Raw genomic sequence first — 23,082 nt, forward strand, 5'->3', positions numbered from 1 at the left:
GCTCCTTCGGCCAATAAAGCGAGATGAGTACCGCAACCCCAGAGTCGGCCATGACTGGACTGGTAAGGGGTCCCTTTACCTTTATATATCCAAATTTCTAACACTGGGTGTCAGTGGGAAGTCACATCTGGGGAGGGGAGGGTTAATCAACGCAGCCGCCTTCCTCTCCTGCTTGCTATAGGTGGTTGATCCCAACATCTGGTAAATCTGGCAAGCTGGAGAGGCAGGAATATTATCTCCATCACACCTCTGAAGGTGAGGAGGGGCTCCATTCTCCTCTAATCACTGCCAAAAGCAGTTGATTCTGCAAAGTTGTCCAAGTCCTTTTTAAAAGGCCATCTCAGGTCGCTGCACTTCATGGACAACAAAGTCCCAGAGCTCATAAAGCATGATTATTTCACATGCTTCAGGAACTTGCATTAAAAGGGAGGGGGAGAAAACCAAACCCAGACCTTGAAGAGAATGCCCATGAGCCCTCACTCAAACGAAGCCCTGGGCAGAAATTATCTTATTTTTCCTCCCCTTTCCTCTGCAGCTAAGCTAAGCATATTCGCTCAGTTGTGCAGACTAATCAGGATTCCATAACAAACTCTGAAACACGCCACCAGACTCCCCACTGTGCACCACCCCCAATATCGGAAGACCAGTCGCTGCGAATCGCAAGGTGCGAGAGAGCGGCTGCCGTGCTCAGGGGTCCTGCCTGCAAGCTTCCTGGTGGAGCATCTGGTCAGACACTGGGAGAGCAGGACGTTGGGTGAGATGGGCCTGATCCAGCTGCCAGACACTTCTGACTTTCTTAGACCACCCACCCTACAAAGATGGCTCGTGCCACGTCAGAAAACTGGCTCATCTAGCTCAATACCGTCAATGTGTGCATTTGAAGTATGCATTTAAAGCACCACTTTGAACAGCAATGGCCTTCCGCACCCCCCCCCAATAATCGGGGGGGGGGGGCTGTTGGGAGACCCCTCTGCCCCTCGCAGAGCTGTAGTTTAACAACTGGGAAGCGAATAGGGGGCAGCTCTCAACACCCTCAAATTCCCAGGATTCTCTGGGAGAAGCCATGGTTGTTTAAAGTGCCATGGTTCTGCTTCAAATGCATAGTGCAGAAGGGGCCTCAGAGGTGGGGGACATCTTGTCAGGCCAAGACCTGCATTGCCTCGTGGCGCACCCCCCTGGGGCTGCCCGTCAGTGATGGGCAGAGCAACAGGTGCTACGCTTTCCTTTTTTATAGCAGGCTAAAGCTGCAACCACTGGGACGCAGGTGGCGCTGTGGGTTAAACCACAGAGCCTAGGGCTTGCTGATCGGAAGGTCGGCGGTTCGAATCCCCACGACGGGGTGAGCTCCCGTTGCTCAGTCCCTGCTCCTGCCAACCTAGCAGTTCGAAAGCACGTCAAAGTGCAAGTAGATAAATAGGTACTGCTCCGGCGGGAAGGTAAACGGCGTTTCCATGCGCTGCTCTGGTTCGCCAGAAGTGGCTTAGTCATGCTGGCCACATGACCCGGAAGCTGTACGCCGGCTCCCTCGGCCAATAAAGCAAGATGAGCGCTGCAACCCCAGAGTCGGTCACAACTGGCCCTAAGCTGCAGCCAGGGGAAAACCAGTGGTTTCTAAACACTCTCAACCACTGCTCTTCATCCAGGCAAGCAGGACGTTTTATTACAGTTCAAGGACACAGCCCTGGCAGCTGAGGCAGCAGGAGGGTTGGTCTAGTGAGCAGGTGGATGGAGGCAGTGGGCAAGGAGCTTGTTGGAAGTGGGCACTGTTCCCCCTCCCTGGCGTGTGCCCCTACCCCAGCTGCCCAGTCCACTGGGGGGGGGGCACAACACTTGCCCCGCCCCGGATGCCAGCAACCCATGCTACACCACTGAGGCGTTGTGACTTGGGAAAAGTCCAGAGTGCTAGACAGAGAGGCTGGGAGGACAGAACATGGCCCTTGGTCTTTAAGTTCCCTGCCCCTGGTCAACACTGGCTGGCAGCTGCTCTCCAAGGCTTCAGGCAGGGGTCTCTGCCAGTCCTACCTGGAGATGCTGGAGAGTGAACTTAGCCTTCTGCTATGGCTGTTCTTGACCTCTCAGCCTGACCTACCTCACAAGGATGATATTAAGATAGAATTATTTTGCAGGGGAGAGACAACCATGGACACCACCCAGAGCTCTTTTGTGAAGGCAAGTGTGTCCGACTAAACATTAGGAAAAACTTCCTGGTGGTTAGAACTGTTTGACAGGGAACGGACTCCCTCAGAAGATGGCGGACTCTCCTTCCTTGGAGATTTCTAAGCAGAGGTTGGGCAGCCACCTGCCAGGAATCGTTGAGCTGCGATACCTGCAAGGCAGGGGGTTGGAATAGATGACCACAGGAGTCTCTCCCGACTCTACAGTTCCATGAATAAAATTGACGCAAACAACCCATGAATGACCTCACACTTTCATGAGCAGTTCTACGCACGATTCCCCTTTCGCGTACGACGACCCCGGGAGCGAGTTTTATTATGAATCTCTTGAGCCAGCCATTCCACCTCCTGCCTCTCCGGGCTGCCAAAGTTGCACAACCCCAAACCCCTTTTTGCATTTCTTTCTTGAAAAGATGTCCCCCGTCATCTCTGCCGCTGGTTTTTCAGCATCCGGGCACACAAATTTGCCTAGATACCTGGCATTTCCCCCCACAAGCCCTTGCTCTTTCCTTGCAAAGAAACCTCTCTGTCTCTGTCGTCCCCCTATCACCTCGCCGCTGAGAAATCTGGAGCCAAAGCGACCAAACCCGGGGGCGACGTGTGCCCCACGTATCATTACTTTCAAACTAAGCTGTTCCTCTCTCCCCCCCCCCCGCCCCACAGTGAGAACGGATATCAAAGGCCTGGGAGCTTGGTTTCTGTTCTACTTCCATCCGCCCCCGTAGAAGCACAGCTCCCCCCGTTCCCACTGAGACAAGAACCTGCCCCCAATGGGGAAGGAGGGGGGAAGATGATGGAGGAGGGGATTGGGGGGGGAAATAAATACAGCCGAGTCTTTTTCACCTCAACCGCACAGACCTGGGAGGTACGGTTGGTTGCCAGGGCAACAACAGCTGCCAATTGAGGGGACCCAGCGAGTTAAAACCATACCCAGCGGGCAAGGAGCTCTCCAAGGGCACGTTCACAAGATCATTCCAACATCGATTTGCTACCCATCGCGCAAGCACACACACACAGAGAGGCTCTATTTTAAAACACCCTTTCGGCAAAGCAGGCCCTTCTGTCAAGTGAGATGAGGCAGCTGTTTACATAGCCTGGCACGTAGGGTGGCAAAGCAAGAGGCTGGCATGGGCCTGACCCACTGCCCCCAACCGCTGCAGGAAATTATCCCACATGGGAAAAGCCCCCAAGTGAGAGCCGACAGAGGGCCTGCCGTTATGTGTTTAGAACTAGGTTTGCACGTTTTGGTTTTTCAAGATTTACTGGTTTTTCAAAACGACAAATAAACAAATCCCACCAGATTTTCCCCCCCTCCGTGGAACAGAGATTAATAATACGTTGGGATTTCCAGCGGAGAACGGTACCCCAAAAAAGGGTACCAAGTTTCAAAGAAATTGACAGAGTCTTGCTTGCCAGCCAGAGCTCTTATTGTGTTCAAGCATACACACTTTGAACACCCTTTGTGCGTTTAGGTCTTGCGACTGCTGGCTTTCTAAAACCCTATTTTTCAAACTGCTGCTGGTGGCGCTAAATATGCTGTATGTTTTTAGTTGCACCTGAGCACAGATGATAATTTATGTTATTAGACAACTTGCGTTTCGCAGGGGCCACGTTGCGGAGTTTATCACTGGGCTGGCCTGACGCGTGGCTTGGCGCAGCTGCTTATAGATGAATTGCTTATGGTGAATTGTATTGGCGTATTGTTTTTTAAACGTTGTTTTACGGACATTATGCTGCGTACGTGACATTATGTTGTTTACTATGCTACTATGCCGTAAACGGAATGGGGGGGCTTTGCGGGGTGGGGGGTGGCCAATAAATTTCTGGAATAAATAGGGAGTCTCGTTTTAAAATGTGAACAAGAGCTGTTCTGGAGGTTCTGGGTACATGCAAGGGGCAAAATGGGTCCAGGACAGTTAAAATGGGAGACAGGAGAGAAACCCTACACACCACATACCACGCAGAACACCTTCGTAGAAGATGAGAACACAGGATAAACAGGGCTTCCTGTGTTCCTGAATCAGACCACAGCTCCATCTAGCTCAGAACAGGCTAGCCGTGGATCTCCAGGGTTTCGTACAAGAGGCATTCCCATGCCTACCTGGAGATGCCGAGGTTTGAACCCAGGACCTTCTGCATGCAAAGCAGGTGCTCCACCCCTGAGCCACGCATAGTCCTTCCACAACAGAACATAGGAAGCCGTCTTATACTGACTCAGGCCGTCGGTTCCACCGCAATGGGCATCCCCAGACCTACCTGGACTCTCCTTCTGTGGAGGTTTTTAAGCAGAGGTTGGGTGGCCATCTGCCAGGGATGCTTTAGCTGAGATTCTTGCATTGAAGTGGGTTGGACTAGATGACCCTCGGGGTCCCTTCCAGCTCTGCCATTCTGTGACTCTATGTGTTGAAACCGGATACCTTGGAACCATGGCTAGCTTGTGTATTGTTTCAGGTGCAGACATCTTGCACAAACCAGGGTCTGCCACCAAGGATCTGCTTACGTTACGTTTTTATTCACCCCACTTTTGCTCCAAGGGTTGCGCACACACAGTTTGCCCTTCTTCTTTTTAAAAAATTCTTCCAACCACCCTATGAGGTTGATGATGAGAGAGATCTAGCCGCAAGGTTACCCAGCATGGTTCATGGCTGAAGACAGATTTGTACTTCGTCTTCCAAGTCCTAGAGACACACTCCTAACAGTCCACCACACCACGTTTGACGTTGTTCCATTACAAGCATACCTGCATGCGATAGATGGGCCTGCAAAACTGTACTTACCACATTCACTAACAAATAATTTTGGTGCCTGCTTAAAGCAGTTTTGCTTAAGCCTATCCAGACAGGCAGCTGATGACCTGTTTTAATCTCCTTTTCTTCTAATTATTTTTCACTGCTTTTCACTGTTTTTTATTGATAATTTCAACACCGCTTGCGACCCATTTGGAGGTTTTACTACAATCAAGTAATGTATAAAGGTTGTTAAATAAAATAAAAACAAACATTTCACTCTTCCTTTCATTTTTCTTTCTACACCCAAGAAGAGAAGGTTTTTAAAGAAATCTGCAGAACTGAGACATAAGAGGGAGAGATATCAGCACGCTCGAGGGAACCTTGAGGGCTGAAGGAATGAAAAGAAATATTTAAACAAAGGGGGCAACCCGTCCTCAAAACACCCCAATGAAGAATTGAGCACCCTTATCACTCACAGAATTGGGGGGGGGTAGAAGACTGAAAACTTTGGAGGTGGGGGAAACATGTTGGACTAGGACCCGGGAGTCCCGAGTTCCAGTTTCCACACATCCAAACAATCTTAGGTCAATCGCCATCTCTCAGTCTAACCTACCTCACAAGGTCGCTCTAAGGATAAGTAGGAGCGGTGAGAACCATATCTATCACCTTGAGGTCCTTGAGGAAAAGGTGAGATACAAATATTGTAATAACAAAAATGTATGAGCTTATAGCATCCTGCAGGCAGCGGAGGCCGGTCCGTTCAGTCTGCCCTGGGCCAGCCCCCACCTGCCTGCCCCCTTGGAATCACAGAATGGGAGAGTTGGAAGGGGCACCCCTGCCCCAGAATGCAGGAATCTTTTGCCCCATTTACATCCCGTCCAGAGGGTGGGCACTGTCTGTCACCTTCCTCTTCCTCAGGGTTGCCCCTTGAAGAACTCAACAGGGAGGGGGAGAATAGGAGGGACTCCGCCTGTCACTAGCTCTGGCTCCGACCCCTTTTGGGCTCCCCTGCCCTCTGCCCCACCAGCCCCAGTGGGCACCAGCAGCAACGAGGCTTGGCAGGAACCCCGAGCAGAGAGGCTCTTTCTAGGAGGAGAGAACACAGCTCAATCATCTTCCGCAGGCAATGTAAAAAATGGAAATAAAGAAAACAGGGGTTGATGGGGGAAGACACAGATTAGTGAGATACCTGCACACCTGCAAAAACCCTTAAATATTCCAGCAATGACTGCAGAGTGCAGGCTTCAAAGCTACCCAAATAAGGAAGACGTTTAAAGCACATCTTTCGCCCACCCAAGAATCATGGGAACTGTAGTTTGCATCCCTCGCAGAGCTCCAGTTCCCAGCACCCCCTCAACAAACTTCAGTTCCCAGGGTCCTTTGGGGGGGGGAGGCTAGGGCAGGATGTGCTCCAAATGCATGTGTATTTGAAACGTAAGGATTTCCCCTACCTCATGAGAACTAGAAGCTTAGGGAGGCTTCGAACGCTACTAGGCAGCCATTACTGCTTCCGTGGCTTAAAAGTTCAACGTGTGAATGAAGGAAGCAAGTGTTTTTGAAGTGGCAAAGGTATGTACACACGCCCGATGTGTGTGGGGGTACCAACTGGATTGAGGAGGGGGTGTCTTGTCCATAAGCAGATATTCTTCCCCCACCTTTGTTGCCTTATCTGGCCTGCGAAGCAGCCCTCACTTTCTGTTTCAGAAGCTGAAATCCGGCTTTTCTCGGAGTGAACCAGAGGGTGTGAGTCGACTTGCCTGACCCTGTGGCTTGCGGTGAGCCGACTCGCTTGACTCCCCGGGCTCGCAAATCCCGAGAGGCAGCCCATGCTGACTTTGCAAGGATGGAGAGGGAAAGGAGAGCCCCCACAGCCTGGTAAGGAGGACACTTGCTCTCACCATCAAGCCGGCTGAGCACATGGCTTTTTCGTTTCTCCCCCTGCAACATCCGCCAAGCCTCCCCCTTACCGGTGGGTCTAAGGCAAATGTATTGTAAAGAAGCAGGCAGAGGGCTGCGCCCACCACCACTGCCGCCACCGCTTTATAATTCATTCCCAGACCACGGCACAGATTGCCGCAACTGGCGTGTCACCGCGACCCGATGCTCCTGAAAATGAGAAACGGCGGACTTCAAACCCAGCCTCGCACATCGTGTACTCTGAGATGGAGTCCCTCCACAGTAATCACAGATGGGTGGAAAGAGATAGACGCACATAGGAGAGGCAGACCAGCAGTTCCACTGATCCCAGCGTTCAGAGGTCCTTTTTCTATTTTTCTTAACGGAGACGGCAGGTCGTCAGCCTCAAAGCCTTTGCATGCCCCGCTAGCTGTCATCCCTGGCTTCACACATGAGGCTCCAAGCAGTTCCTGCTTCAACGGGGGGTCGCGGGAGAGTGGGATAGTCTGGGCTGGGGAACCTGTGGCCATCCAGATGTGGCTGGACTTGAAGCCGCACCATAGAATCATAGAATCATAGAGTTGGAAGAGACCACAAGGGCCATCGAGTCCAACCCCCTGCCAAGCAGGAAACACCATCAGAGCACTCCTGACATATGGTTGTCAAGCCTCTGCTTAAAGACCTCCAAAGTAGGAGACTCCACCACACTCCTTGGCAGCAAATTCCACTGTCGAACAGCTCTTACTGTCAGGAAGTTCTTCCTAATGTTTAGGTGGAATCTTCTTTCTTGTAGTTTGGATCCATTGCTCCGTGTCCGCTTCTCTGGAGCAGCAGAAAACAACCTTTCTCCCTCCTCTATATGACATCCTTTTATATATTTGAACATGGCTATCATATCACCCCTTAACCTCCTCTTCTCCAGGCTAAACATGCCCAGCTCCCTTAGCCGTTCCTCATAAGGCATCGTTTCCAGGCCTTGGACCATTTTGGTTGCCCTCCTCTGGACACGTTCCAGTTTGTCAGTGTCCTTCTTGAATTGTGGTGCCCAGAACTGGACACAGTACTCCAGGTGAGGTCTGACCAGAGCAGAGTACAGTGGCACTATTACTTCCCTTGATCTAGATGCTATACTCCTATTGATGCAGCCCAGAATTGCATTGGCTTTTTTAGCTGCCGCGTCACACTGTTGGCTCATGTCAAGTTTGTGGTCAACCAAGACTCCTAGATCCTCCAGCCTCAAGCAGCACAGCCAATGGTCAGGGATGAGAGCCGGTGCACTGTTAGTGGGTAGAGTGTGGGGTCAGGGCCTGGGAGGCCAGGGTTCGAATCTCCCACTCAGCCATGAACGAAACTCACGGGGCGACCTTGGAGTCAAGTACTGGCTATCAGCCTAATCTACCTCGCAGGGCTGTTGTGGGGATTAGAGGAGGAGAACCGTGCAAGCCAGCCCTATGCTCCATGCAGAACTGGGGGAGGGGGCGTATATTAAATGAATAAATGTCCCAGGAATAAATTGGTCAGAAGACTCGCTTGCGTTGCAACCCCACACACCTAACACACCTTCTGCTTTCGGTTCTGCGAAAACAATTGATTTGGCTTACACAAATCACACAAGGCATGAAGTTTGAAAAGCCCTTTAAGTCTCATCAGCAAACACAGGATGGAACACAGAGGTGTGTCTTATATACAAGGTTAGATTCTGTGACCTTTCAGCCCCCTGTTGTCTATTAGGAACGAAGCATTAGTATAGCTTGATTAGAAACACAGGAAGTTGCCTTAAGGCATCAGGCTATTGAGCAATCTCTGTAGCTTCATCTAGTCCAGCACTGCCAACTCTGGCCGGCAGTGGCTCTCTAAGGCAGGGGGGGGTCTTCTTCATCATCTTTCCAGTGGAGAGGCCAGTGACTGAATCTGGGATGTTCTGCATGGAGGGCTGTTCTCCCTTAGCAACAGAGGGAGATGCTTTATAATGAGCCAAAACACTGGTCCGTCTAGCTCAGTACTGTCTACACTGACTGGCAGCAGCTCTCCAGATTTTCGGGCAGGGGGCTCTCCCAGCCCTAGCTGGAAGGGCTGCAGCTTGAACCTGGGACCTGAAAGCAGATGCTCTATTGCTGCACTATGGGCCTTCCCTCGGTGGAAAAAGCAAACGCACTCTGCACATGTTCAGTTACCCTTGGAATATCCTGCACAGAAAATATTCTACGGTGCAGTTCTGAGTTAAGCTCCCTCTCCAAACATCCTCAGTGGGGGGAACAGACCAAAGGTGCTCTGCACATGCTTGATTGTACTTTTGCCTTTCAAATTAAGCCTGGCTATGACTTTAAAGCCATGCCAATCAGCTGTGCATATTATACCTGAGCGTAGGAGGCAGAGACAGAGAGGAGGGCGGGCTGGGATGCCATATTGGGGACGGCACACCTGATGCACATGGTGTAATTTCATCTGAGAGAACCCGGTGCTGTCTGGGAAGGCCTTCTCAAATGCAGCAGGGGGTTGGGGGATGGGCTGGCTTACCACATTCTGAAGTGTATTAAATAACCCCCACTTTCATCTAAGGAGAACACCAAGCCTCTTACAAGAACATTTAGTCCAGAATCTGAACAATTGCCTAACCACATCACTGCCCACCCACCACACAATTCCATGCACACAAGCACAGAACAAAATCCTGACCACCTATAAGCAGCCCCTAACATGACGGAACGGGACTCAGGTGGCGCTGTGGGTTAAACCACAGAGCCTAGGACTTGCCGATCAGAAGGTCGGGGGTTCGAATCCCCGCAACGGGGTGAGCTCCCGTTGCTCGGTCCCTGCTCCTGCCAACCTAGCAGTTCGAAAGCACCTCAAAGTGCAAGTAGATAAGTAGGTACTGCTCCGGTGGGAAGGTAAACGGCGTTTCTGTGCGCTGCTCTGGTTCGCCAGAAGCGGCTTAGTCATGCTGGTCACATGACCCGGAAGCTGTACGCCAGCTCCCTTGGCCAATAAAACGAGATGAGCGCAGCAACCCCAGAGTCGGTCACGACTGGACCTAACAGCTAGGAGTCCCCTTTACCTTTAACATGCCGGAAGGGAGGCTATTCTGGTAGGGCGAATGGGGGCACAGCCCCAACCCCTGTACGAACATAGGAATTTGCCTTATTATGTACCATGCCAACCATTGGTCCATATAGCTCAGGATTGCCTACACTGACTGGCAGCAGCTCTCCTGAGTTTCGGCCAGGGACACTCCCATTCCTACCTGGAGAGGTGGGAAATCAAACCTTTGATTCTGCACGCACAACAGGTGCTCTACCACTAAGCTATGGCCCTTTCCTTTCCCCTCCCATTTTAATGTTTATTAATCCCCCCAAAGCAGCTATGGCCCTTTCCTGAGCCTGCTCTCAGCCTACCTTCTTACTTACAGCCAGTCCAGAGGGTGGCCTGGACTCAGCGTTGCCCCTTGTATATTATTCAGCAGGAAGGAGGAGGGTGGGGGGCAAAACTAGACTCAGCTGGCTCTGCCTGCCATTGGCTCTGGCGCCACCTGCTGGCGGGCTCCCTGCCTGCTGCCCAATCAGCCCCAATGGCAAGCAGACACCCCTGGGGGCTGCCTCCATCCCCAGGCCACTCTGGTAGGGCATAAGATGACTGATGAGGCTTGAAGCTCCTGACAGAGGTAACCGGACTGTGCTATGTGGTCTTATGCACCAGAGCTGTGGAAGGGTTTGTGCAGGGCGCTCTGTTCTAAACCGCACGTATCAGGATTCCTTGCCACAGCTTGTCATTTTTGAGTCTCATTTCCCAAACTATTCCCTAACCTTTCAACGTATTGTTAATAATAAACAACCCCCACCCCGACTTATCAATGCCAACGAAGGTGTGTTTGTGTGTGGGTGTGCATGGGTGTGTGGGTGGGGGAAGAGCGCATCCAACGAGCAGAAGAAGGGAGAGGGAGACACAGGGCTGCAGCAGCCAAGGGGTTAAAAGACAGTAGCATCCGGATTATTAGTAGGGAGCATCATTTTGTAAACATATGTAGTTTCCATGGCAACCAGAGCCAGGTTCCTTGGTTACGGATGGAGGGTGGGGAGGGGGGGGAGAGAAGGGAAAGCAAAATTAGGAGGGGATGGATGGAACAGAGGGAGGAAAATGTGTGTGTGTGTGTATGTGTGTGTATGCGTGTGTGTGTGTGTTCCTCTCCCCCCCCCTTTTCTTTTCTGGGATTCCTGGAAGCGTCACCGAAAAGGAAGGAAGGAACAAAAAAAGGGGGGTAGAAAGAGGACAGAGAGTCAGGTCGTCCCAGAAAAAGGCACATGAGGAATACAAACGGATAGATAACCAAAGCTATTTTAATACGAACCTCCCCTATTTTCTGTCCGACTCTTCAGGCAAAGAAAAATGCAATAATAGGGAGAACGTGTGGGGAGGGGGTGGTGGAGAGGATTCTGAGCCCCACAAGAAAAAAAAGTGCATATTCCACCACTGCCACCCCAAAAAATTCTTCTACTCCTCCTCTTTAACAAAAAAATAACAACGGAATGGGCAGAATTGAGAGGAAGGGTGTTAAATATCAAGTCAGAGGTGCAGTCCTATCTGAGGTGCAGTTCTCCCCAGCCACAAAAAAACCCACATACCTTAATAACTATAGGGAGAGCAAAGAAGATGAAGGAAGGGGAAAGAAACAGCAGGTAGTGGCTGGATTGAGTGAAAGTAGGATCTGCTGGCTTCTGAAATCCTCTCCCACTGTCCCCCTAAATGAGATTCTTTGCCCGGTAACAGCACCCCCCCAAAAAAAGAGTATCAATTTCCTCCAATAGGCCCAGAAATAATGCTGGATTTTGTAGCACAGAAACACTGGTTCCTGGTATACAAGATGCCGACTGCCCGACTCTTCCCAACCCAAACCCATGAAAATCTCTAGTGCCATGTTTACGGACCCCCAAATGCAGAGGGATCTCTACCTACCACACCTTGTCCCCACCCATCCAAATAAATCCCCCCCCACTGTTCGGTTTTCTCACCCACATGCTCCCCTCTTTTCAGAAACCCACCTGCGTTCCAGCAGGGAGCAAGAAAGAAACCCCACAAACCGTCCCGCAAACCCACAAACCAGATTTGCAGATAAGACAGCTGCTCACAGTGCCCCACATTTGGAGGGCTGTTTCTTTAGCTTTTAAACACAATGCCCAGGACCCCTTGCTATTGCCCCCCTGAACCATTTACACCCCCCCCTTGCTTAGTGACCCCAGCACCCACTATTTGAGATCAAGCAATTGCCGCCACCCCCATCCCAAAACCCTCATGCCCTCTACCACTGGGCAACAGCCTTCCTTCCAGACGGCAGGCGGCTGGCTCAGGGTTCAAGGGACTGGGGAAGAAGACATGCAGCCGAGAAGGAATTGGGTAAAAACATCACTGCCCCGCCACCAACCCTTTCGGAGATGAGCGCTCCCAACTTCCCCATCACCAAACCTCTCTGTGGGGTTTCCTCCAGCCCCATCATCACCTTCTCCAATCTCCCCCCACTGCCATCTATCCCCCCCAACACACTGCCTGCCTGTGCTCCCCCCATTCCATTCCCTAGCTCCCCACTGCTTATCCATTTTAATTGCCCCAGCTTGACCCCTCTCTCACCCCAATTGCCTCCCTACTCTCCCACCCCACTGCCTGCCCCATTGGAAAACTCTGCCGTCTCATATCACCCCCCAACACACTTTGGCAGCTGCTGCCCCCTTCTTTGAGTCCCACTGAGGAGTCCCCTGCCCCCACCTCCCTAATCCCATTTAGTCCCTCAATGCCCCCCCTCCAGTTTCCTGATCTCTCCACCCCTATTTCCCCCATTTTTGACAACATCCCAACCAACCGCTCATTCCGCACTCGCAGCCCCACTGCAATCTTGCCCTCCCCAGAGACCCTGCTCTCTTTCTTCTCCCCCCCCCACCCTGGGGTACCCCAGATGTTCCCCTCCATGAACCCCCAGCCCGTTACAGAGCCCCCCCCCTGCTTGGATCTGCCTCAGCCCCCAGGTGCATTTAAATGCACCCTTTGCTGCCCTACTTGTAACCTCCCACCCCATTCCTGTTGCCTATAAATGCCCCCCACCCCATCCTGCCCCGCTTGGAACATCCCCCCACCCCACAGCCCTCCCCACACACCCAGCCCAGCTCTTCACCCCCCCCACCCCACATGTCCCCCCTTCCAGGGTGGGGGGAAGCCGACGACTCACATGCCAGATGACGAAGAAGATGAGCGAAGCGCAGAGGACTAGGGTGAGCATGTAGCAGAAGGCGGCAAAGGTGAAGGCCATGGCGGGGCGGAGGGGGCGCGCCGTCGGTGGTGGTCCCAGTAGCGGCGGTGCTGTCGAGGGAGGGGGCGGCCCGCGACCTCCCCCCACTTTGGCAACCTCCTCCTCCCTCCCCCACCCCCCGCCCCGAAGGCAGCAAAGGCGGGCGCGCAGCTACTCCGCCATGGGGCAGAGCGGCAGGCGAGGAAGGTGCGAGGAGGCGGCTAGAGGAGCTGCTGCTGCTGCGAGGTCCGCGACGACGCCCCCTTCATCCTGCTCCTTCGCCGCCGTCTGCCGGGAGAGGGAGAGCGAGGCGCCCTCGCCGCCAACGACGAGGAGGAGGAGGAGCTGCAAGCGGCGGCGGGAAGGGAGCGGGGCGGCGCCACCGAGGAGAGTTTCCTTGGCGGGGCTGCTTCTACCTGGAGGAGCTGCTGCTGCTGGAGAAAGAGGGCGGGCGGGGAGGAGGGAGTCGCCCCAGGAAGGGTGCGCGCCCCGCTCTCCCCCCGGGGGGTGGGGGGGTAAGAGGGAGAGTCCCTTGCTCGGCTCCCAGGGAAGGAGGAGCACGTGGCGGGCCTGCGCTGGTGGGGGAAGGAGCGAGGGAGGGAGCCTCGTGGGGCTCCAGTCGGAATAAGGCAGCGGTGTGCAGTGGTTAGAGCATAGGAGCCAACTCCTAGTGGCCGGGGTCTCCCCAATAAAATAGTTGAGCATTGTCATTCAAGTGGCGCGCGTGTGTGTCGTGTGGTTGATGGTGCGGGACAGGGCTTACTTGCCCTTTCTTGGCACTAGAGCATTGCGGGAGGACCGCGGAGAGAACAGGGTTGGGGTCCCCGCCCTCCTCAGCCACGAAGCTTTCATCTTGAACCCTGCCCTGCCCTCCTACCTCACAGGGTTGTTGTGGGGATTAAATGAGATGGAGGGGCGGAATGGGAGAGGAACCACGTGCCAAGCCAGCCTTGAGCACCTTGGAGGGGTGGGGTGGGGAAAGGAAGGTAGGATATGCAATCAATCAATAAAATGAGATCTGTAATATGGGATCTACAGTGCAGTCCTAGCGGTGTCTACTCGGAAGTTAAGTCCCAGGGGATTTGAACCCTGGTCTCTGGCGTCCCAGCCCAGCTCCTTAACCACTACACCTTTACACTGGGGGTAAAGGATTTCATACAGTAGCGTGGAGGTATTAAAGGGGTCTTTCCCTTGCCCTTCGACACTATACATGCATGGAGAGAGATACACAGTATAGGACCCGCTTTTCAAAGTTCTTTTAATGTTGTGTTTTATACCGTAACCCGCCCTGGGACCTTGGGTAATAATAATAAATGATGCGTAAAAGGAGATGTTATGGCTGCGGTGCTGCGTTCAAAGGGGGCGAGCCTGCGGAGTGTGCGCGCGTGTGAAAAGGGGGCGTGGCTGTCGCCGATCGTGGGCGTCAAATGTGAGTCGGAGGAGGCGTGGCTCTGGATGTCTGAAAGGGGGCGTGGCTTAGCGTGCGCTGCATACAGGCGCGGGTGAAAACATCGAAGGGAATGTGGTTGCGCGCCAGTGTGTGGAAGCGAGTGTGAAAGAGGTCGTGGTTGCCCATATGGAGGGGGGGGGGCATGATACCGTATACACATGCAGACATTGAGCAGTAGCCCATCATGTTACATCTACTTAAGTGTAGCCACTTTGGAATAAAAGCACACTGCTCATTTAGGCCCATTCATTTCAGTGGCTCTGCTTGTGAGTAGAACTTCGTTGGAATCCGCACTTCCCCATTTATTGCTCGGAGCCCCGGAAAGTTTTATGTAGTGGCTAACAAATCTGGATGATAAATCATGATACAAAAATGAGAGGGGGGAGGAAGGAAATTGGGGAGAGGTGTGACTGTGTGGATGCATGAGGGGCTTGTGCTTGCATAGAGGAGAGCGACGGGGCAACTGGCTTGCCTACGCGCCATACGTTAAAGCACATGGCTCCTCACCACCAAATAAACTGGGAACTGTTGTTCGCTAAGGGTGCTGGGAATTGTAGTTCTGTGAGGAACAAACTGCTGTTCCGAGGATTCTGACTGTGTTTTAAATGCATTGTGTGTGTATGTGTGTGTCAGACAGACAGGGGAGAATGGGGCACATATCCTGTCAGGAAAGAGTGACTGGGAAAGGCTTCTTTCCAGTAGCACCTTAAAGACCAACTAAGTTAGTTCTTGGTATGAGCTTTCGTGTGCATGCACACTTCTTCAGATACACTGAAACAGAAGTTGCCAGATCCTTCTATATAGTGAGAAGGTGGGGAGGGGTGTTACTCAGAAGGGTGGTGGTAACACCCCTCCCCACCTTCTCACTATATAGAAGGATCTGGCAACTTCTGTTTCAGTGTATCTGAAGAAATATGCATGCACACGAAAGCTCATACCAAGAACTAACTTAGTTGGTCTTTAAGGTGCTACTGGAAGGAATTTTTTTATTTTGACTATGACAGACCAACACGGCTACCTATCTACTACTGGGAAAGGCTTGTGTAGGAGTGTGGATTATGAGGAGAAAAACATGAAAGGGAAATGTGAGGAAGCAGTGTGCTTGTGCTATGATGTACCAGGCTCTTCCTCACACCTCATTCTTCTCTTTCCCGCCCAAATCCATTCCTATGTCTCCTCCTGCCTCTCACCCGTATTTTCAGTAGCTCCCTCATATTCACGGTTTCCTCGCAACGTCTCTCTCATGTATGCAGTTGTTTCTTTCGTCTCTCTCTTATGTATGCAGTTCTTTCTTTCACTTGCAAGCTCTCTCTCTTTCTCTCTCTCTCTCTCTCTCTCTCTCTCTCTCTCTCACACACACACACACACACACACAGTGCCTTCACCACAGGCAGGACGTGTGAACAGACAAGGGTTGGGGTGGAAAACGAGAGGGGTGTGTTTGTGTGTGTGAGAATCGCACGGGGTCTCCGTGTGAAGGAAAAGGGAGCTGAATGGGAGGCCAGGGCAGTTCCATTTTGGTGTGCATGGGCACACTTGTGTAAAAACATGAGGGAGACAGTGTTGTGGCTGGCAAGGAGGGAGGGAAAGTGGTGCAACTGATTGACAGAAGCGCAGTGTGTGAGAGGAATGTCTGGTGTGTTAGGACTGAAAGATGTTATGAGAACCCTTTTTTTAGTCAACAAATTTTTAAGCCAACAAATATGTATGGGTAAGATAGGTACACGGCGTGTTTTATTCAAGAATTCCTACATAGAAGTGTCTTCTGTAAGGTACAAGGGCAGCCAACATGATGCTGACTAGATGCTATTGAACTAAAACTCCCACCAGCACCAGCCAGCACAACCAGTGGGAATAAACTACAGGGGTAAACTACAGTTCCCGGGATTGTCAGGAGGAAATAATGTGTGTTCAGTATGTGGAGTGTCCGCAGCCCTGGTCACTGTGTCTGTCTCTCAGTGTGTCCTTCCCCCCATAACTCTTAAAAAAGACAGACGGCTCTTAATACACACATTCAGAGCTTCTTTCCTCACATGCTGATGAAATCTGACAAAATGTTCTATTCTGTCAGAAGCATCGATCAGTTGTCAACAGGAGCTGCCAAAGCAAGCTGTTGGATCCCTTTTTGGAGATTTGTGGTGTTTTTTAATGGGGTGGTAGTGTCTGAGTGTTTGTGCACCCCCCCTCCTTCAACAGAACTTCAATAATACATGGTATTCTAATTAAGATTATTGCTCCAATGAATCAGTGGGTAGTTACACACAATAATGAATATTTTATTCATTTAAGTTGTGATTGGAATATGTGTGCCTGTGTGTCTCTCTCTCTTTCCTCAAGGATATTCCAGGCTCCTTCCTGAACGTTCATATTCCATTCTAAACAAAAGACAAAAGTCTTGTCCTACCGCAGTTTAAAATTCCAAATCACAACTTTTTAAAATGGAGGCAGCCTTAAGAGGTATGTGGTATAGTGGTTAGAGCGCTAGACTCATAACCCCAACCTTGACCAGGGTTCAAATCTGCATCCAGCCCATGATTGTGGGCCATTCACTGTACTTCAGCCTAACCTACCTCACAGGGTTGTTGTGAGGATAACATGGGGAAGGGGGAGCCACGTACACCACCTTGACCACCTTGAATGAAAGGTGGGGGTATAAATGTTATAATAACTGAGGGCTCCTTCAAGATGCAATTCTTTATTCCATTTATACCCCAACCTTTACTCCAAAGAGCTCAAGGTTGTTCTCTCCATCCCCACGTCTTTTACCCTTCAGTCTTCCCAACAGTCTTGTGAGGTAGGTTAGGCAGAGAGTTGGTCCCTGGCCTGGGATCACCCAATGAGCTTCGTGGCTGAGCGGGGATTTGAACCCAGGTCTTCCTAATCCTATTTTGACCATTCCAACCACCTGCCTCAGAACCAGGGTGATTCTATCGCCACATTTTAATAAATGGGGATGAAGCTTATTTCAGGGAGGCCATTTTGGTTCTGGTGTCAAAAAGAATGGGAAATGGTAATGCAAGAGGACTATCCCCTACAGCAGGCACGTCCAACAGGTAGATCATGATCTACTGGTAGATCACTGGACATCTGTGGTAGATCACTGGTCGATCACTGGCTCCCCCCAAAGAAGCCCAACAACTCTGGCTCCCCTAAAAAAAGCCCTCCCTCCCTCCTAAAAGAAGCTCAACAACTTTGACCTGAACCCCCAAAAGGGGGGTAGATCACTGACAGTTTTTAACTCTGTGAGTCCCTTGGGAGTTGGCCACCCCTGCCCTACAGTAATGTGCAGCAGCTTCTGCAATTCACTTGTACCTTCTCACACTTCTTCCCAGTACTGTACCAGGTTTCTACAGATCCTTTGGACAAGACCCCATGGCCTCTCTCCTTCAGTGAGTCACTCCTTTACAGCAAGCCTTGCTCAGACTTCTGCCTTTGCAACTGGAACCTCAGCGTTCCTGAGGACTAGAAACCTGCTTTGAAAAACAAAATGCCCAGCCATACCAACCATTGATGCCAGCCTTGCAGCACTCGATTATATCAAAAAGCTACCTTTACAGCTTGGGATTAGGATACCTGAAAGATTATATACCCAATCAATCACTGTGTGCAGCAGGAGAGGGCCTCTGGCAGATATCATCTTTTGATATAGGAATTGGGTCTGTGTTGTGTTGTGTGTTAGCTACCCCTTTGTATCTCCTTCCCATTAATTATGGTCTCTCTTGCCATTCCAGCACCTGCTGAAGGCCTTTTAACAAGCCTTTTAAGATGAGATATTTCCCAGTCTGCATCTGTACTGGGATTGTTTGGAAGGTGTTTGTGTGTTTGCTGCCCTGGACTCCTTCAGGAGGAAGGACCAGATGTAAACTTAAATAATAACCACAACAATAGAATCTCCCTCTTTTAAAGGCTTAGAAACGGATTCAGATTTTCTGCATGTGTGGGTTCATATATTGCAAATGTTTCATCACAATAACAACAGCACTGATATATATATATTGGTTTGGGTGGTACACATGTGCATTTAGCTTTATTAACTGATTGATCAGCTGCAAGTGATCCAAATTAAGTCAGCCCAAAAAATATATATATGCCCTAATCAGTTCACAGGCCAGAGAGGTGGGGTAGGGCACACACAAGAAGATGCGGTTTTCGGCACATAACATACCTTAGAAAAACATCGGCTCTAAACCCCATGCAAATCCCTGGAATCTGGGCTTTGTACTCTGGAGGCTTTGTCTACTTGTTGTTGTTGTTCAATTTGTCAGAAACACATTGGGGCTTCCCCCCCCCCACCTTCCCCCAAATCCCTCAGTATTGTTAATTCAATTTTGAGCCGTTCTTTCACGCAGGTTTTAAAGGAACTAATCCCATCTCTTGGATTACACGATGCAAGAACAACATCGAGATCCACCCACCAGCCCCTTCCTCCCTGCCCAGAGCGCCAAAGTGAGGTAAGAACCTTAGGGAAACAGCAGTCGCTGGCTTTAAGACCATGTCACTAACCGAAAAGCGATGGGGTTGGGGGAGAGGAGGCTCGGTTTAGGTTGCCCAGGCAACTGAAATCCTCGACTTTGCAACCTTTATAATCTCACAGGCTTTGTTCATGCAGCCAAGTTCGTGCGGATGCATCCGATGTAAACAGTGGTGGCTGGTGTGTCATGGGGACTTGTGGGGCAGAAGGCAGGGAGCCCCAAAGCAGGTGGAGCCAGAGCCAAGGACAGGCAGAGCCAGCTAATTCTAGCATTGCTCACATCCTCCTCTTCGCTGAGCAATACAATGGGCAACACTAAGACTAAGGAGGAAGGCGGCAGGCAGGACCCACCATCTTAGGGATTCTGGTTTCTGTAGGGTTTACTCCTTAGCCCAGAGGTTTTCAACCTTTTTGAGTCCATGGCACCCTTGACCAACTACATTCTTCCTGTGGCACCCCTGTGGGGCTCAGGAGCCCAGTTATGTCACCCCTTGCCTGCAATGCTGGCAGTCTCTCATCCTTTTACGAACACCCTTCCCTTGTGGAGTTTCCTCAGTCTCCTCTCCTCTCTTATTGGGAGTCCTCTGGGCAGCAGCTGTTGGTGCTGCTGCCGCCCCGGTGTCTGATCTTAAAGGTAAAGGGACCCCTGACCATTAGGTCCAGTCGTGACCGACTCTGGGGTTGCAGCGCTCATCTCGCTTTATTGGCCGAAGGAGCCGGTGTACAGCTTCCAGGTCTTGTGGCCAGCATGACTAAGCCACTTCTGGCAAACCAGAGCAGCGCACAGAAACGCCGTTTACTTTCCTGCTGGAGCGGTACCTATTTATCTACTTGCACTTTCCCGTGCTTTCAAACTGCTAGGTTTGCAGAAGCAGGGACCGAGCAACGGGAGCTCACCCCGTCGCGGGGATTCGAATCGCCAACCTTCTGATCGGCAAGTCCTAGGCTCTATGGTTTAACCCACAGTGCCACCCGCGTCCCTGTCTCTGATCTTACCCCACCCCAAAGAGATGTGGTGTTATGTGTTCAGTGGTCTGTGTTTGCCTGAGCTAGAGTCTGGACTAAGGATTCTGAGCTCCTGTGTTCTGATTCGATACATGATGTCCAATCACAGAACATTTCAGGATCTGGGCCTCTTCCATTGGCCCTTGAACTCTGAGTCATGATTTGCAGCTTGGAAGTTTAGACAGCCAATCACATTGTGAGTGGGAGTGGCCCAAGCTTTCAGAAATGTATATAAGCGGTTGCTTTGCCTGCTTCCCAGTTATGTAGTTCAATAAAGGTTCTTGCTGTTATGATTGTGTCTTGCCTTGTGGGAACCCACCTACACTTCATGTGCCTCACACTGTCCTTTCCCAACAGCAAGGGCTGGAGGACTGGCTGGCTGGGTTCCCTTGCCTGCCTACCTGCTTGCTTACTCAAGGCTGCCTCATCTTCTGGCAGCCAGCACCCCCTGCCCAGCCCGAGGCACTATTCACTTGTGGAGCTTGTAGCCAGGGCCGCTGCAACAAACAGCTGTGCAAGCCTTGGGGAGGCAGAGATACGAGAGGGCATCAGAAGCGGGAGGGAAAGAGGAACAGAGTCCAGTGTTGCCTGTGGCACCCCTGACCATCATTCAAGGAACCCCAGGGTGCCACGGCACACTGGTTGATAACAACCGCCTTAGCCTTTTCTTCTCCCAAAGATATCTCGCAAGAGTCAGAGCTTTCCTTTTCCTAGATGGGCTACCTTCCCAGCCCCATCTGCCCCCCACTTCCCTCTACCATATTGGGCACTACAGTGGTACCTCGGGTTACATACGCTTCAGGTTACGTACGCTTCAGGTTACAGACTCCACTAACCCAGAAATAGTGCTTCAGGTTAAGAACTTTGCTTCAGGATGAGAACAGAAATTGTGCTCCGGCAGTGCAGCAGCAGCAGGAGGCCCCATTAGCTAAAGTGGTGCTTCAGGTTAAGAACAGTTTCTGGTTAAGTACGGACCTCCAGAACGAATTAAGTACTTAACCCGAGGTACCACTGTACATTGGCTACGCTATAAAGAGTATCATGCTTCCTATCTGTATTCTTCTCTCAAGTGTTCAAAGCACTTCTCATGCCCAGATGTTGTGCAGCAACACTTCCAGAACCAAACGTTCCCCAGCCCTGATAAGCACTGTGCCTGTTGATAGCAGTAGTTGTGTTGCCTTCACTCTTTCTAGCTTTGTTGTCATTAACATCCATAGCAGCTTCACTTATTTCATGGAAAATCTGCTGGGACTCTCTTAGCACCTTTACTTTTTTTTAAAAACAGCCAATGCTCTGGAACGTTATGCAGATACATAAGCACTGGCACTCAAGAGAACTGCTTATTAGCGCATATTACAGTATTCATTAGGGAACAACTAAAGTAGCAGTAGGGAATCTTTGGCTCGCTGGATGTTGCGGAACTACAACTCCTATCATCCCTGACCGCTGGCTGCGCTTGCTAGGGCAGATGGGAGTTGTAGTTCAGCAACATCCGGAGGCCCAAAGGTTCCCTGCACCTGAACAAAAAGGTCACAATGAAACAAACAAGCATTAATTTATTTTTTAAAAACGAAACCTTGAACACAAAAGCTGGCTTTCTCCTTTCTCCTATTTTAGCTGGTCTTAATAGAAAGTATTAGCAGTGGTGTAATGATGAGGGAAAACACAGCTCTGGGATTACTTCTGCCCACCCGAGCAGGAGCAAATAATGTCACCTGCTGGTTGAAGCACTGGCAGTGTTAAGTAACTTTTCTTGTTCTGGCAAGTGAGTGAAGTGTTAACAAAGCTTTCAAATTTGTAACAGATTAGAATACAGTGGTACCTCGGATTAAGTACTTAATTCGTTCCGGAGATCCGTACTTAACCTGAAACTGTTCTTAACCTGAAGCACCACTTTAGCTAATGGGGCCTCCTGCTGCTGCCGCGCCGTCGGAGCACGATTTCTGTTCTCATCCTGAAGCAAAGTTCTTAACCTGAAGCACTATTTCTGGGTTAACGGAGTCTGTAACCTGAAGCGTATATAACCTGAGGTACCACTGTAGAGGGAAACAAGAGGCTAGACACTTCTTTCTTTTCCTTTGATGAGGTTCCAGCTTCATGCCAGCAGTTTAGATAATAATGCCTATTTGCATTTCTAATTAAAAGCTAGAGGTTGCATTTCAGTGGGATGAAGACCTTTAAAAGATGCCTGATTCATAAGCTGAACCCATTCAGTCAGAACTAACCAACACTCCTAAGAAGCTAGGATTGCAGTTGTTCTCATCCTAATAATGACTATATGGGCTACCAGAATAGGCACCTGCAATTCAAAATTTACTACTATGCCCTCCATCACAGCCGGATTGCTCAAGGTAAAGAAGGCAGCTACATAATATTATTTCTAACAAATGTCCAGCTACTTGTTTAGAATTAGCTGGCATAGTTATATTCTGTTACAGAGGATTTTCATACTATGCTACAGACTTTCCATACGGTAGTTTTTCTGGTTTGGTATTCTGTTATATTGCAATGTCATTAGACCATCATGAAAGTTGTTCTAAATGTTGCTTTTAATGCTGTAACCTGCTCTGGGACCTTAGGGTGAAGGACAGGTAATAAATTAACAATAATAACAAGTATTTATATACCTGCTAAACGAGGATAACCCTTTATGCAAACTGCTACATAAGCTTTCGCCATCATAAGCATCTGTTATTTTTTAAGCTGCTACAAAACTTTTAATTAGTTTTGCTGTAATTCCTCTAGAAGGTTTTGCCTTGCAGGGTATGGTGTGTTTTGAGGGTACAGAAAATATAGTGTGGGCATCACTGTGGACATGTAGACTTTTCCCCTGTGTAGAAATGCTTTGCTGAGTCTGCTCCCATTGCCTTGAACTGACCTTAATACTTGCCGGCTGAGGGCTTAAAATAGAGACTTGGGGAGAAACAGGACAATAGCATATAGATCATTCACACTACCAAAGGCAGCAGAAACAGCCTGTTCCGCGGCGGCCCAGTCCCTCACCGGCTGTTCTGAGGCACCCTGGCACAGGCCAGGCAGGCTGCAGGTTGCTGAGCAAAGCAAATTCTTATTCTCTCCCATATTCAGCT

At 50.5% G+C, this 23,082-nt stretch overlaps 1 protein-coding gene and 1 long non-coding RNA gene across 3 annotated transcripts in view; one reads left to right on the top strand and one right to left on the bottom strand.

The window, feature by feature from the left end:
* Positions 1–13,432, bottom strand: part of CNIH2 (cornichon family AMPA receptor auxiliary protein 2) — a 51,582-nt gene extending 38,150 nt beyond the window's left edge. For both annotated transcript variants that reach the window (XM_081173416.1, XM_081173415.1), the window contains exon 1: positions 13,008–13,432. In XM_081173416.1, the coding sequence (XP_081029542.1) occupies positions 13,008–13,088 (81 nt within the window). In that variant the 5' untranslated portion in view covers positions 13,089–13,432. The remainder of the gene's footprint in view (positions 1–13,007) is intronic.
* Positions 13,433–14,552: 1,120 nt separating this feature from the next.
* On the top strand, positions 14,553–19,619 carry LOC308575034. The gene is made up of 3 exons (XR_014002679.1): positions 14,553–14,783; positions 16,855–16,974; positions 18,867–19,619. It is a non-coding gene; the product is annotated as an uncharacterized lncRNA (long non-coding RNA).
* Positions 19,620–23,082: the final 3,463 nt, after the last annotated feature.

Source organism: Podarcis bocagei, assembly GCF_964188305.1.
Source record: "Podarcis bocagei genome assembly, chromosome: 16".
Lineage (NCBI taxonomy): Eukaryota > Metazoa > Chordata > Lepidosauria > Squamata > Lacertidae > Podarcis > Podarcis bocagei.